General features: G+C 47.8%; 1 protein-coding gene across 1 annotated transcript; it reads left to right on the forward strand.

Annotated features, from left to right (window-relative positions):
• The first annotated feature begins 800 nt into the window (after positions 1–800).
• Positions 801–11867, forward strand: BARHL1 (BarH like homeobox 1). The gene is made up of 4 exons (XM_034793288.1): positions 801–986; positions 1270–1940; positions 6328–6550; positions 9697–11867. The coding sequence occupies exons 2-4, from the start codon at positions 1481–1483 to the stop codon at positions 9989–9991; spliced, it is 978 nt and encodes a 325-aa protein (XP_034649179.1). The 5' UTR covers positions 801–986; positions 1270–1480; the 3' UTR covers positions 9992–11867.
• The last annotated feature ends 3952 nt before the right edge of the window (positions 11868–15819 follow it).

Consider the following 15819-nt stretch of genomic DNA (forward strand, 5'->3'; position numbering starts at 1 on the left):
TATTTCCTCTACTGCCCTTTGCTCGATTTACGGGTCTATTACAGTTCTGGCTTTATTTCTAACTTTTCAACCTTTAGCGCTATCTTACTTTAAAAAAAACCATCAAAAGCAAATAAACATTTCGCTAGACAGAGCCCGGCAACGGAGCAAGAATTTTTAAATAAAAAAAGAACGAAAATCGGTTTGAAGGAAAGAGGGTCTGATCAATCTACAAATAAATCACTAAAACATTACAACTTCGTTCTTGTTAAAAGCCATTTAAATGGGAAGAAGGGGGGTTCTTACTACTCCTGTCGTCTTCAGCATTGAGAGCACATTTAAATCATTCGTCCGGGGTTTTTTGTTTTTAAACATGCAGAAAAACTTTCTCAGCGTGAGGGGAACTAATGATTCAGCTAATTGTGGAAAAAGCAAAAGTTAAAAAAACCCACAACCCCCCACACATCAACCCAGGCCTACCCCCTATTGGTAATAACCCCATTAAGAGCTTCATCAATGGTGTAATGAAAGCAAACAGGGTGGAAATTGCCTGTAAACAGTTGGATCTGGGCTGTAATTAATTCAGTGTCTCTTTTAATCAAACTGAAAGGAGATCAGGTTCCTTAGTCAGTGTGTGACATCACCCAAAAAGCACCCCAGCCAATGAGAAGCGCGGATGCTCAGACACGTGGCCCCGGCACCTTAAAAAAGAAGAAGAAGAAACAACCCAAAGTTAAGTGACACTAGTTCATTTTTTTAAAGGGGAACGTGTCACCAGCGGAGCCGGCGGGTCGAGCCTGCCGGTGCCTCTGTCCAAGGTGCTGAAACCGAGCCGCGCTCAGACCGCCCCGTCTGTCTCCAGGAGGGCGACCCAACCGCTTCGACACCATGGGTGCAGCCGCTCCCAGCCGCTCAGCCAGGCGCTTTCAGAGGTGCTGAAATCTCCATCCAGCCTGGCGTCGTTGGACCAGCCCGATTATTGATCTCCCAAGCAGGATCCGGCCGAGGTGCTGGCAGGGTACCCCCCCCCTCCCTTAACACCCACCTCCTCTTCCCCCCACATTGATTTTTGAATCATTACCTAGTTACGGCGCTGAAAACCCCCTTGGATCGATTTTTCCCCCTCCCCCTCCAACCTGCGGGCGCTGGAGTTCAGAACTGATCATGTATTGGGGGAGGGGGGGGTGGAGTTAGGATTAAATCGAGGGGGGGTCCCCCAAGCAAACTTTGACTTTTTAATCCTTTTCCTCTTTCTGCCTGTCTGTCTGTCTGTCTCTCCCCTGAACGCAGCTGGCTGGGATGCTGAAGCAGAAGGGGTGAGCCTTGGATTTAATGCACCGCGCCCCCGGGAATTGTTGGTCAACTGGCCCCCTGGATCCCAGGCTGAACTTTGCCTTGTCCCAGCCCCACCCTCCCCCGCCAGGTCCGGACTGCCGGCCCATGTCCGCCTGAAAGGTGCCGGGTGTGAGCGAACAGCTGGGGCTGGGGGACGAGCCTGGTCATGGAAGGCTCCAACGGATTTGGGATCGACTCCATCCTGTCCCACCGAGCGGGGAGCCCGGCGGTGCCCAAAGGAGACCCTCTGATGGGGGAATGCAGGTCCCCCCTGGAACTAAGCCCCGGCTCCGAAGTCAGCAGCGGGTGCCCGTCTCCCCACTCGCCGGGGAAGGAATGCCTGGAGGCGGTGGCCCCCAGGCAAGGGGTGGCCGTGGGCTTGGAATCTCACCTCCAGCCGGGGCAGGGCTCGGCTCCGTCCCAATCCAGAACAGTGACCTCGTCTTTCCTAATCAGGGACATCCTAGCCGATTGCAAGCCCCTGGCAGCCTGCGCGCCTTACTCTAGCACCAATGCACAGAGCGGCCCGGAGCCGGCGGGGCGAATCCCCGCCAAACCCGGGGAGGACTTTCGAGAGAAAATGGACAAAAGTAGCAGCAACGCCTCGTCGGACTCGGAGTACAAAGGTAAGAACCGAGGGGAGGCGAGAGCCCCAGCTACTGACCAGCTGCCCCCAGCCAGCGATTAGCGTTGCCACATGCTTTGCTTTCAAAACATCCCTCCAGCCTTTCTTTCCACTCCTTGCTCTGCTGTGAAGGCATTTTAAAGAGCCTGACATTTCCTGCACTCCCCCTTCCCATCCAAGAAAGCGTTTGCCCGCTGTCCCTGGGAAAAGAATCAGGGGGGGGGGGTGAGATTTGGTTCCCTGTTATTTCTTGCGGGGGTGAATCTCGATTTGCTAGTGTGTCTGGGTGGATTCTTTACACCTGCGACAGTCCAGAAATCAGGGATAAATAATGAAAACGTCACAACGCTTGAGTTTAAAACAATCAGGCGGAACTTTAATTAGTGGGGTGAGGATGGGGATTTATAGCATCGGATTGAGGAATATTAAAATCACTTGGGGAGAAAAAAATACAAATGAACCCGCTCCTAAGATTAAACCCGCAGAATTTCCTTGCCCCGTCAAGATCTGAATAATTATGAATCACACGAGCGGTATATGCCCAAGGACTCCATTTATATATTTTATTTTAGCAATTTCAGTCTGTATTTCAGAGGGTAATTGACTAGTACACCGCGCATAGAGAATTAACCTTTAGACTCTTGGAATTTTGCTTTCCAACGACTTCCAGATTAAAAGAGCCCGAAAGAAATGGTTGCCCCGCCGTTTAGATGTATCCGTTCGCTTTTAGACATGCAGGGGAGCTGTGCGTTTTTTTTTTTTAAATAACGGCATTATTTAAATAACTTCAGGGTGATCAGAATTAATTTCACCTCCAATCCGTTCGGGGCGGATCAGCTATATTACCAAGCTGTCCAAACGTGGGTAAACTCCACCATGAAAAGAGAAAGAGATTCTTCTAATCCTTAGTGAAAAACACGAGCAGGAGCCTGGGATTTTAACTTCCCGTTATTGAGAGGGACTTTGTATAACCCCTGTGGGGGTGTCTGATGGTGGTGTATCCTTGCAAGTGTATTCGGTCTCTCGCACTTTCTTTTAAAACTTTTAACGCGGAAACATTACGAATAGCTAGTTCTAACCTCTGCACAACGTCCACAAGGGATCAAATCATTTCAAAGCGGCCGTTTGAAGTCTGCGCCGCTCTGATTGCAATAATGCACACTGGCACATCAGGCAGAATAAGATTTCTGCTGCAGACATTCCTAATTTCTGCATATTGTATTTATGGGTGATTGAAAGAAAGAAAAAGGAAGGTGGTAAAAATAGGCCTGAATTTCCTTGGAAGTGGAGAACTTTGATCTTCTTTGCTTGGCTGCTTCTTTATTTGTATCTTTCTTCATAAATGTTTTACCCATTGACCTTACCATTTTAATTATCATTCATTCCCATCCTCTATTTTACATCAGATTAAAAAAAAACCAACAGCAACAACTAAACATTAAATTCATTCATGGAGAAGTAAGGGAAATGTGCCTCTTTAAAAATATATTTTAGGCAGAAAACTATTTACCAAGCAGATTTTGGAAACTTTTTGAATATGCCCAAATGAAGCTGCGTTTTATATTCTCATTCCTCGCACAATAAGCCGAAGCGAAATGTATCTGGCTGGGAAGGAACAGAAATTGATTCCAGTCTTTTGAAGGAAGGTGATCAAATGGAAGTCGGCATTACAAGCTTTTTTTTCTTTATTTGTAAACCCTGTCCCTCTTTTCAAAACTGCCAAGCTGCAAGGGCACTCTTGTAACTCCCCTAAAGCAGTAAATATGAACTATAGAGAGAGATTTGATCCTCAGCAGGAAATGTTTCAAACCAATTTTTACCACGAAATATTTCTTATCAAAGCCAGGCTGCCTGCAAGTGGGAGCTGACAAATTGCATGTCATAGTAAGCGATTAAATCATATATAATAATTAACAATAATAATAATTAATAAAAGGCAACCAGCACTAACCAGCCATTCCTCAGTGCAAGGCGAAGTCCGCAGTCAAGGCCGGCTTTCCCCTTCCCTACCAGGAGAAACTCGTAGCGTGTTCACATTCGAATAAAGCACAGCTGGACGGAAATACATTTAATACATCAAATGATAACAAGCAACTAGTTGTTTAATTGTTTAAAAATAGAAGGCCCGTTGCCAAAGATAGGGCCCCTTACTCCGTTTTTAAGTCAGTCTTTCCCATGGATTTAAATAAGCCTGAATAAGGACTGAGGGCTCTATTATGCCATAGCTTTACAGGCAGAGTTTACCGACTTCAATGGGAGATTTTTGTTTAAAAAGTGCGGGCACACTTTGCTCCTTAGGGTTTCAGGATTGAGCCCAGATGAAAAACAAACGCTTCCCATGAGTTTCTATGTAGCCAAACCATAAGCTTTTTAAAGTGAGGTGGAAAAAAACCCTGATATGTATAAGAAAAACGCCCTTAATAACCGAGCGAGTTTTTCAAAGAAATAGCTGTTAAGGAAGGTGTTTTATTTTACCTTCCTCACCTCATCTAAATAATGGGCTAAACATTTTTTGGAGCTGTGTTGACTAGTCGGAGAGGAAATCAGAGAAACTGTTTTGTATTCAGTTGGACTGACATCCAAAGGGAAGTTCAGTGGCTAAACAGGGCTTTCTGGGAAGCCGGGAGAACAATCGATTCCAAACTGTCCTTTTTTTCTCTCTCTCTCTTTTTACCAATTAACTTTTTTCGAAGTCCAAACTTTAATAATGTTTAAGTGTTTGGCTCAGATCCTGCCCCCCCCCCCCCAAATTCCAATGGACGTCTAAGGAAATCCAGCTACCTCTGCAATAACTTTAATGACCAATCAAATCATCCCCAAAGTTTCTCCCCGATCGCTTCACCCTGAGACCTGAAATAAACATCGTGAAGATTCCATTGAAAGGGTGTTTTCCAAACTATCATCTTTGCAGAAGTCACAGGCTACTGGTTCCACAGCCCATATTTTATTTTATTTTTGGAGGGGGCGAAGATGGGGGGGGTAGGTGTTTGTTTCGCCAATAAATGAAACAGAAACTCATGTTTAAGAGCTATTCAGTGGGTTTGGTCTCTAGCTGGTCTGCTAGATTCTGGATTTCTGGTTGAAGGGTTTCGTTCCCTGGTGGCTCAATTAACCGGATTATTGTCTTCCTACAGAGAGAAATCAACTCGCATTCAACTACAGCCCTGTCACTTCTAAAACCTTACACAATGAAATTTACCATAAACCCCTGTAAAAACCTAATGCAGCCAATTTATATAAACTGAAGCTTTTTGTTACATAATCTCTTTAAGGAGGGGGGGAAAAAACCAGAGCTTTTCTTGCTTAGATTTTCCAATCTAGTACAGATGTTTTCTGGTGTAAATCATTCTTTCTAGCCATCAGCGTCTCTGTAATATATTGATCTGCTTGTATGTATATTATAGAAACAGAGACTTTCCTGCATTAATGAACCATCAAGAAAACATCTCATTAGGCATTTTAAAAGTTAAATCATCGCAAAAGCATGGCCTCACAGCACCACTTCTCAAATATTTCCTTCTACCCCTTTAAGAATTCCATGTCTTATGTCTGTGCGCCATCTGCCCTATTCAGATACAGATGCATTTCTTTACAGTATATTAACAATAATTTGTCAGTGAAAAGTGGCTCTTTTTACGCATTACATGAATTAAAAAGTAGGCAGTGCTAACAAGCCCCACACTAACAAAGAATCTGCAGCGCCTCAACTTTATGGTCAGCCAATCCAGATTCCCTCCCACACTTGATTTTTCCTGTACAAAAATAAACCAATCCATCATTGCAATAACATTGGTTGGATTGACTGGGGTAAATCTAGAGGGGATGGGGAAACTCCGTTGTCAGACATGACAGCGGAGGAGGAAATGTAAAGGAACTCAATCAAAGAGAATTATTTTTTAAAAAATTAGGATTTCTACTAAAAGACAAAATACGGGTCAATCCGGGATGTATCTATATATCTATATCAGCCTTTCCTCCAGGAATTTTTTCTCTCTCTCTCTCTCTTTGAACTGCATCTCTGGTATTCAAACGAAACATGTACCATTGGTTACTATTCTCATATCCGGTCATGCCCAGCATTTGCTCTTATTTTTCCAACTTCTTCTGCATTACCTTCCTTCCGAGCGCCATGACATTCGAGTCCCATCACCAACCTCCCAGAGCCAAACTGCAGCAGTGATCACAGAACAACCCGGGCCTAGGAGAAAAGGCAAAACTCAGGGCAGACTCGCCGCTTGCATTTGCAAAACAATGGTGTGGGTGTGGGTGTGAGACTTATTTCTTTCTCTGCCTGAGCCTCTCTGCTCCCGCAAGGAAGCAACCCAGCGCCGCTTTGTATCCCCTCTCTTTCTGTCCTGACACGACGTGCATTTTTTCTCCCCCTCTAGTGAAAGAAGAAGGGGACCGAGAAATCTCCAGCTCCAGGGACAGCCCCCCGGTGAGGCTGAAAAAGCCCCGCAAAGCTCGCACCGCCTTCACCGATCACCAGCTCGCGCAGCTGGAGCGGAGCTTTGAGAGGCAGAAATACCTGAGCGTGCAGGACAGGATGGAGCTGGCGGCCTCCCTCAACCTCACTGACACCCAAGTGAAAACGTGGTACCAGAACAGAAGGTAAAGGCAACACAGTGCAAATCTCCCGGATTCCCCCACCCACCCGCCCAGGGGAGTTCCGGGGGCAGCCTCTGGGCCCACAGCAGCTCCCGCAGAGAGGCACCAGGGCTTTCCCAAACCCACCCACTAGGAAGTGGCTTGGAAGAGAGTCCCTGAAAGCCCCCCGGTTTCCCAGCGCATCCGAACGGGGAGTTTTGAAAGGCTGGGGAGGGGACACACAGTTAGCTGGGGTGCCAGGGCCCGGGCGAGAGCAGCTAAGACAGCGGTGCTGAGCGAGGCCCAGAGGCTGCAGCGCGGTTTTAATGGGTAAAGGTAAAAGGATGGGTTTGAACGCAGGCTGCAAAGGCCAGGCCCGAGGGGGTGGGCGGGGGAAAGCGGCCCGCTGCTTGCCGCGGCGTGGCAGTGAACAGCGGAGATTTGCGGACGCCGCCGGACGCCTCCACTCTGGCAGGTTTAAAAATAGCAGCCACAGAAGACAGACAGACCCTTATCTTTCAAACGAAACCTCTCCGAGCGAGAGCCAAGGAAATCCACCCGTGGACCGACCAGCAACTGGCTGGGCGCCAAGGAAAGGGGGTTGGCCTGGACCGAATCTGACCCAGGTGCAGACAGACAAGCTTCCTGGGTCACTTTGCTACTCAAGAACTCTGCCCCCGATGGGTAGCCCAAGGGTAACCCTGCATGAAACCCCCCCCTTGATTTCAAGGGGTCTCCAAAGCAGCGCAGGATCGGGCCCGACCCAGCAGTAGGAGGCAGTTTGGAAGCCGCTCCTAGAACGGACTCCTCATAAAATCACAATGAAAAACGCGAGCCCCGGAAGCCGTGGCCCCAAATACCAGCCGGGTGACTACATAGGTGGGGGTGCAATGGGTCTGCGTGAAAGCAGAACCCCCCCCCCCCCGGCTGGATAATAAGGATGAAGATGAGCCGCCCAGCCAGGGGCACACGGGGCTGGAAAGGCAGAGAGCCCCTGAACAACTTTCACACCAGGCGACGCCGCGGTATAGGGAAGCAACACGTGCCTTCCTAGTCTCCTTGTGATAGTTACTTGCTTAAAAAACAAAACATCAACAGCAGTTGCCTCCTGTGCCCCCCCCCCCCCCCCCCCCCCCCGCCCCCCCCCTGGGGGCCCTTCCCCCCCCCCCCCCCCCCATTCAGGCAGCCAAAGAATCCCCCCCGCAAACAACCGTCCAGGAAAAAAGGAAGAAACGCACTTTTCGATCAACACAACAGCACAACACATCGGCCCATGAATAATAAATCCCGGGCATCAATAATTAACGCCCGTTACAGTAATTACACAATTATTATTATGATGAATAATTTAAGGGTGGAAATAGGTCTAGCGCATCAGCGACAAAACTGCCAAAGGCGCGAGACGTTTGATGCGCTCAGCTGATCCCGCGCCGCCCGCCCCGGCGTGCGCGTCCCGGCCTCCGACCCCGGCCCTGGTCATTGCTTGGAGCATGAGCGTCATCGCCACACAACCAGCAGCAAACACGCCCGGGTTTCAGCATGACCCGCTGCCTAGTCAAAGTGTGCCCCGCCTTCACCCTTGCGTCGCGTGTTCCTTGGGGGGGGGGGGCTGCTCTTTTCTTACATTCAAAGGACAACCATAAAATCTCCCAACTAGCCAACTATTTCCCATCCCCAAAGAGAAAGTGATGTGGGTATTTCTCAGGGCAGTTCTGATCAATGCTTTAATATTGCCATTTAGAAATCGATCACAACATTTGTTTTTTATATATATATATATATATATTTGGGGAGGGGGGGGAACAAGAACAAATCTTGTGGGAGTTTATTTTCCCCGTTTAGGGTTATTTATTTGGTTTCCATTAAACTCCTAATGCTGCTATAAACATTTCAGGTGCTATTTCTCTCTCCAGATTTCCAAAAGACCTTGCACGAATTCAGTCTTCTTTCTAGCTTTACCTGAAATCTGAACTTTTTAAACACAGCTTTAATTTGTGTTTAAGTGATTTTCAGGTACTTGTGTGAAAGTTTTAATAACACAGCGCCCTGATTAGAAACCAATAAGAATCCAAATAGCAGAGTGCAGATAGTGCCGAACTATTCAGGAGTGTGTATAATTCTATTTTAGCATGTGATCATCACATATGCTAACATCCGATAGATAGATAGATAGAGAGATAGATAGATAATCACCTGCCTGTGCTGGCAAATTAGAGATGAATGTTTCCAATCACTATAGATCAGCGTATGTGCAGTTACATGTTATCATGTGTTGTGATCACATATTATTTTTGCACACGCAATATAGCAGAGAGTATGTCGGATACCAGTTGCTTGAATACATTTTTCCAGCTAAGGCAAATGGTATCAGACATACTATCTGATACATTATATACTTGTGAGTAACTAATAAAATAATTATTATATTATATATAATGGTGCGTCTGATGAAGTGGTTATTCACCCACGAAAACTTATGCTCCAATACTTCTATAAGGTGCCGCAGGACTCTTTGTCGCTTAATAAAATATAATAAAATAATAATAATAATAATACCTCATGATCACAAGATGTGATAAAATAGACACATGCGCGTACTGCATAGTTCGCATGCTCCTGCTAACATGCTATTCTAATATAGCACCCTGGGCTTGCAGAAATAGAGAGCAATTAATACTCTTGTCAGTTGCCCTGTCCCCCACACTTCACGTTAACATTCGCAAAGTTAACATCCAGGGAGTCCACCCTGGTTCCTGGCCGCTGGGAAAAGAAATAGCTGCGGGAAGAGGATTTGGGTTCTGGAAACAATCGTCCAATCAAGAATGGTGTTGTCCTGCGGTTCAGCACAGGCGTGTGAGTGTGTGTGTGTGTGTTTGTGTGAGAGACTCCACAGCTTTCACCCAAACTATTTCAGGGGTGCGCGCTGCAACTCTCTCCCACCTGGGACTGAAGGACAGGCTGCATGGGTCTCAAGGGGCTTGGCTGCTCCTGAGAGAACCGGGGCTGGAGAGTTGCTCAGGTTTCTTGCCCGTGGAAGGCCAGCGGTTTGGGCACTTCTGCTCAGCCGGAGAGCGCGGGTGCACCCCCGGCTCTGCCCGAGGCCCGCAGGGCTGTTTTTTCTGTACATGTTGGCTCTCTCCTGACCCGCGTATCTTGGCTTCCCTCCCCAGGACCAAGTGGAAGAGGCAGACAGCGGTGGGACTGGAGCTACTGGCCGAAGCTGGGAATTATTCGGCCCTCCAGCGAATGTTCCCATCTCCCTATTTCTACCCGCAGAGCTTGGTCTCCAACCTGGATCCAGGAGCGGCCCTCTATCTGTACCGGGGCCCCAGCGCCCCTCCCCCGGCTTTGCAGAGACCTTTGGTACCCAGGATCCTCATTCACGGACTGCAGGGGGGCAGCGAGCCGCCCCCACCTTTGCCCCCCCTGGCAGGCGTCCTTCCGCGAGCGGCTCAACCGCGGTGAAGCGCCGACTCCGCAGCAAAGTCCGCTGCCAAGGAAGCCAAGAGGCCCCCTCTGCTCCCTTGCGTAGACCGTCCTGACCATCAGAAACTGTACACCGAGCGGGGGGAGAGGCGGGCCAGATCCTTGGCACTTCAACACCCGCCTAGCCACCACACAAAACCATCGTTCACCCTAAAGGAGCAAGAGAAACTTGGAAAGGAAAAACACATCAAACGAAAACCTCTTGCGCTAAAATCTTGCGCGCTCTCGCTCTCATTTTGCGCTAAAATCCTGCGCGCGCGCTCTTTCGATGCGGTCAGCGCTACCTAACCGGGAAGGGGGTGAGAGCTCGCCTTCCTAGCAATGGAGAAAGGGAACCCAACAAACAACAATTCAAACTTCAGGTTCAAACTGGGGGAGGAGGACCGGGGATGTGGGTGGACGGGACACGCGATGAGGAAACACACAAATAGACAAGTCTTTGTGATGGTCCAGACACAGAGACTATTAGCTCACTTCAATATTGCAGAATATCATCCTCCTTAAAAACATAGAGGGGCAGAATTAAACCGCTCCGCGGTGTATAATTCCCCCCCCCCCCATACACACAGTTGTTTCGGCCTTTTTAAAAATCTTTTTGCCCATGGAGGCCTTTCTACCTCCTCCCCCGCTTTCTAGCACTAAAGTTTGCCACACACACAAAGGCGACTTCGGGTCAGAGAATACACAAAGATCGAATAAATAAGGAATCTCCCCAAGTTGCAGAATTCAGAAACGTTCCTCTTTCAGACGGAGTTAGTTTGAAGAGAGGAACTGAATTAATCTAAGCCATTAAAAAAAAAAGACGCATTGCATTTTAAAGGATCAATTACAAAACGAGGGTTATGCCTGAGGATTCTGTGTGCAAGAGACACGCAGTTAAAAATATCCCAGGTTTTGTTTCCACTAAAAAAATTTACTGCGTTCCAATTATATAGCGGCTTGAAGATTTATTTCACCAACAGGACTAGCTCCTTGCCAACTTCAGGGCAGGCTGGAGTTTCCAGTTCCTTGCAGTAGCTTTTAGCACCGTGTTCACGATTAATTAACCCTTTCCACTTGACCAACGATGAGCCCAATGCATGGGATGGGAGATGGCTTATGTACAGAACGGCGATCGCTAGCTATAAATCTGATTATTATTTTTAATGAACATAATTTGAAAAATGACCTGTGACCCATCCGTGTGTCTGTCACAAACACACTCCCCGGAAAGAAGGAAAGACTTCCCTCATGCTAAACACGCACCTGCTTTCAGTGGTTTTTGCCTGAACAAGGACTGGGGAGGATGAGGCAAAGGTATTTGCACATAAACTAGCTCACCTGAGCATGGCTTCTAATTGTTGTTTGTTTGTTCCCAAAGGCGTATTATCCATTCTCCTCTCTGCCATTCCCTTGCCCGGCTTTGCACTAGGGCATCCGGTCCTGGCCTTTGTAAGTAACAATTCTACTTGTGCAGGAATCGGGATAGGTAGGGGGATGTCCCGGATGTGCTGACATGAAACATACAACACCTGTACCCTAATCAGATCCATAATGAACCGCTCGGAACTCACCTATCGGATCGTAGCGTTACGTAGCGTAAGAGGCGCCCTTTCATGCTAACCCAAGAGTTCTCAAAAGTACGTAACTAAGAAAAAAATTGTAAATACTTGTGTGCAAAATGTATATGAATTATTTATTTGTGAACCCTGAGGACGTATTTGTGTAAGTGATTCTTGTAAGTCTGTATTCCCGGGTTCTCCTGTCTGGACTTCGCGAGGAAAAATTCGGCTTTAAAGAGATCAGAAAAGAAAACAAAACAAAACTCTCTCTCTCTCTCTCTTTTTTTTTAAATGTGGAAATAAACTTCTTTACAAACAAGCAGATCATTCGCGGGCTTTTGTATGCTGTTTATTCTGGCTGATCAAAGAAGCCAAAGAGGAGGAAAAGGAAAGGGGGTGGGGGGTGAGGCCGTTTCCACGATTCTCACCCACAGGCAAACGTATTTTGGCCACTCAAAGAGGGGGCCTGATTCTGCTGGGTTGTAACTCCAGCCGCTCAAGAGAAATCACCGCTGATTTATACCCGTGTCAGAGAAAGGAGACTCATCCCTGACCTCAAGGGAATCACTCCTGATTTCTACCCATGGGCAGAGGGAATCAGGCCCTCTTACTCCAGAGCCACTCCGGATTTCTACTGCAGCCAGATCAGCCCAGGAGACACAGGAAACCCGAGCAGCGCCACAGTGCTGGCATGTGGGGAGCAGAGCAGAGCCGCCAGCCCCGATCCATCCCTGCCAGCCCCATTGTCCCCGCACCTTGCGGGGTGGTGGGTGGAGGAGCCCTGGCGCAGGGCTAGCCGCGGTCCTGGTGAATTATTAACGCTAATCTTAAGTGTGTAATTGCCTAAGTGCTTTAAATGATCGCTTTGGAAAATGGATTGTTTCCACCCTTTAAAAGTGTCGCTCATCTGGCTGCAGCCAGCTAGCCCAGCAGCTGGTCACCGGGACAGGCTGGGAGCGGCTCCCCGTCCCGGGGACCTGACAGATGGGCTGCGAGGCTTAGCCCTGGGCCGCCCCCTCTGCCCCCCTCCCCGCGCCAACCTGTGGGCCAGGCTCCTTGCACCGTTCCCGTCCGAGCGCACGCGGCCCTTCCCGTGCAAAGGGGGGGGGGGGGGAGGGGGGGCCCAGGGGGGGGGGCCCCCGGCCCCCGCAAAGCCCCCCCCCCCCCCCCCCCCCCCCCCCCCCCCCAGCTCTGCAAACTTCTCAGCACAGAGCCCAGGCGAAGTCTAGCACCCATCATCTGTCACCTCCCACCCCGGTGTCCCCACGGCTGCAGCGTGGCGCGGTGGGGGCTCCAATCCAAACCCACCCGCCTTCCCCCAGCCGCTAGCACCGCGCCTGGGGATTGGGGGGCAGCGTGACGGGCCCCTACCTCGGACAGGGTGAACGGCTGCTGATCGAGAACAACCAGCCCCTGCAGCAGGAGTGGTGACCACAGCAAGGGACGCTGGGAAAGGGGGGACCCGGCTAGGCCAGGGATCTACATGTAAATAGCAACAATAGACAACTGGAGAGCTCTAGGGGAGGATGGGGTGGTGGAAAAAAGCCTTCGAAGAAACAACCCCCAGAATCTCACAGGCCTAAGGAAAACCAGATCAAGAGCTGACCCTGTTACTAGTCGTTTTTTTATTCTTCCTGACAGTATGTGGGCATTGTTGTAATTTTGCAAAATGCACAGCAACTAATTAAGTCAAGCAGCCCCCTTGCCTTTGTGGAGGGTGCTGTTTCTTTGCATCTGAATGGTGGGGTTTGGTAAATCCTCGGCTCTGGCTGGGAGGGATGTCCCCAGCTCAGGGTTAATGAAGTGGGAAAGGAGTCTCTCAGAGCAGCATGCAAACAAAACCCCCCCATGCAACAAACCCAGTCCAAAATCCTACATGGATTGACTTAAACCCAGGGGATAAGTGCTTTAAATTAATCTCATTGAATAAGAATGAGGCCAAACAACACTCTTTAAAATCATATTAAAAATCTATCAAAGGACAACTTGCACTGGGTGTGCTTTTCATTTTGTGAGAGTGAAGGCAGAGAGAATACAGCAACCTTCCTTACATTTACACAGCAGGAATGTAAATCAAAGACATTCTCTAATATTTAATTGTCCTTGTACCTCCTAGCAGATTCCAGCTCTTACATTAATGAAGTACAACGCTTCCCGACAAGTTTAGAATGGCAATATTTAAATTTGTTTTGCTAATTCACACCTGGAAGAAGCTGGAAACCTCCATGGTAAAGTGAATTTTAACCAGGATTTTAAAATATTAACTAGCACGTGTTTGTGGTAAAATTACTGCAGTAGAAGAAACCAAGGCTACAGTCCAAAAGAAATTTCAAGCTTAGCAAACAGGAACTGACCAAACTAGAGTCCTTCTGGTAAAGAAAGTGGAGAGTTGTTGAAGTTTAGAGCTGTTTCTTTACAGGAGCTTTAATCATCACAGGAAAAGAAAGAGTTTATTTTTTAAAATCACAATTTAGTGAAAACATCACACGGAGTATATGCCCTTTATAATAATGAAGTATATTTCCAATGTAAATAACACCTTCTGTAAGAGGATCCCAAAGTAATTTGAAACTATTAAAACATTTAACCTCACTCTACCCTGCTGAGGTAGGGTATTATCATTTTACAAATGGGGAAACTGAGGCACCGGGCAGGGGACGAGATTGTCCAAAGGAGTCATAGAGCAAGTTTGTGTCAGAGGTGAACATAGAATTCAGCAGCTTTAAGTCTTAGTTCTGTGCTTTAGCCACAAGACTATTTTTCCCCAATATACTGAAAATTGGAATGCCACGGTCCTCAGAACAGGGCCTGTTTTATTACTAGCCGTCTGTACGTCTTGCCAAGTGCAGCTGTGATCCTGGGCTCTATTTTAAAGCAAAGAATAAAAACCCTGGAGAATTCTTAGTGGAATTAAACCTGGTGCAATGGCTTAAAAACAAAAAACTATTGAAATCAGGTGCTGGATGACACGTATCAGTCATGTGAAAGAAACCATCTACAAGACAACAACTGTTCTAGCCCACGGATTATTTTTCCCCAAGGGTCAAGATTTTCCTTGACAAACATTTCATTAATGTTTTGCTTTCTGTTCACAGTTTGGGTTCTGAAACATCAACAAATTAGTACAATTGCCAGGCCCACTGTAAAATGCAATCTAGGTTCCAAACACCGAAAGGATCTTTTGTCCAACTTTGTGGTCCATCTTTATTCTTTGCTCTTTTGGTTTTAAGGGAGCTGTCTGCAGTAGGAATGGACAAGGGGGCTAGCCCCAGCTGTCATTTAGAACATGGTAAATCTGAAGCAACTCCATTCAAGTCAGTAGAATTACTCTGCATTCCAGCCAGTCTATGTTTATCTTGTATCAGCAGTGATTCAGTTAACGGCATATACATGCCAGTGGATTGCTAGTCTGTTCCTTTCTCAATGCAGGGACTGTCAATGATCCCTTCTAACAGTTGACTTCAGGTGTAAACAGGTGCAACAATTGTGTCAAATGCTGGAACAAGGTCACACAGCCTGAGTGATCAGGCAGCAGCGTGGGGTTCTCTGCAGAGGCTGAAGGAATACCCCCCTCCCCTCCCCTCCATATCACAGATCAGCAGAATCACCCCTGTGCAGCAGCTCTCCATCAAAGGTATTTATAAGGCACTATTACCTTAGCATCTAAGCACTGAACAAAATTATGCTGAAGCACGAGTCCAGAACAAATGGTGTTTTTCTCTCTGCTCCCCTGGGTTACAGAGGAATGAGAATTTGGATGGGCAGGGAAGTTTTGCTGTTTTGTTTTTCATTACAGGCATTGTCCCTGGGGAAAGGTTTTATGGCAAAAGTGTGTCTTCAGCTTGGATCTGAACATGCTTAGCCTGATCTCTTCTAGAAAGGAAGCCCCGAGTGGAGCCCTACCACCACCACTTCCCCACCCTGCCAGCATCTGAGGTGAAATCTGGGGCATTTCAAATACCTGCGCAGTGTAGCTGTCTTGGAGGGTCTCAAAGGCAGTCTCTGCCGGAACCAGGCCCCAACCCAAAGGTACATTAGGAGCAGAACCTTGAATTCTCTTCTGAAGCGAATGGGGAGTCAGTGGAGATCAAAAACACCCACGGGATGATGCACCAACTTCAGCTTTCTTGGGATGGTTCCACTTAGCCTCTGGGAGAGCAAGAATTGCAAGTCTGCTCCAATTGTGCAGCAATTGTACCAGTCCCACCCAGGCAGGGCCCTTTCTGACTTTGAAAGGAGAGTAGGATCTGGCCCCTTATTATTGGT

Source organism: Trachemys scripta, chromosome 17, assembly GCF_013100865.1.
Source record: "Trachemys scripta elegans isolate TJP31775 chromosome 17, CAS_Tse_1.0, whole genome shotgun sequence".
Taxonomy (NCBI): Eukaryota; Metazoa; Chordata; order Testudines; family Emydidae; genus Trachemys; species Trachemys scripta.

Coding starts and splice junctions, on each gene's coding strand:
- BARHL1 (XM_034793288.1), top strand. CDS start 1,481: ATGGAAGGCTCCAACGGATTTGGGATCGACTCCATCCTGTCCCACCGA. Junction 1,941..6,327: donor GTCGGACTCGGAGTACAAAG/GTAAGAACCGAG, acceptor CTCCCCCTCTAG/TGAAAGAAGAAGGGGACCGA. Junction 6,551..9,696: donor ACGTGGTACCAGAACAGAAG/GTAAAGGCAACA, acceptor TTCCCTCCCCAG/GACCAAGTGGAAGAGGCAGA.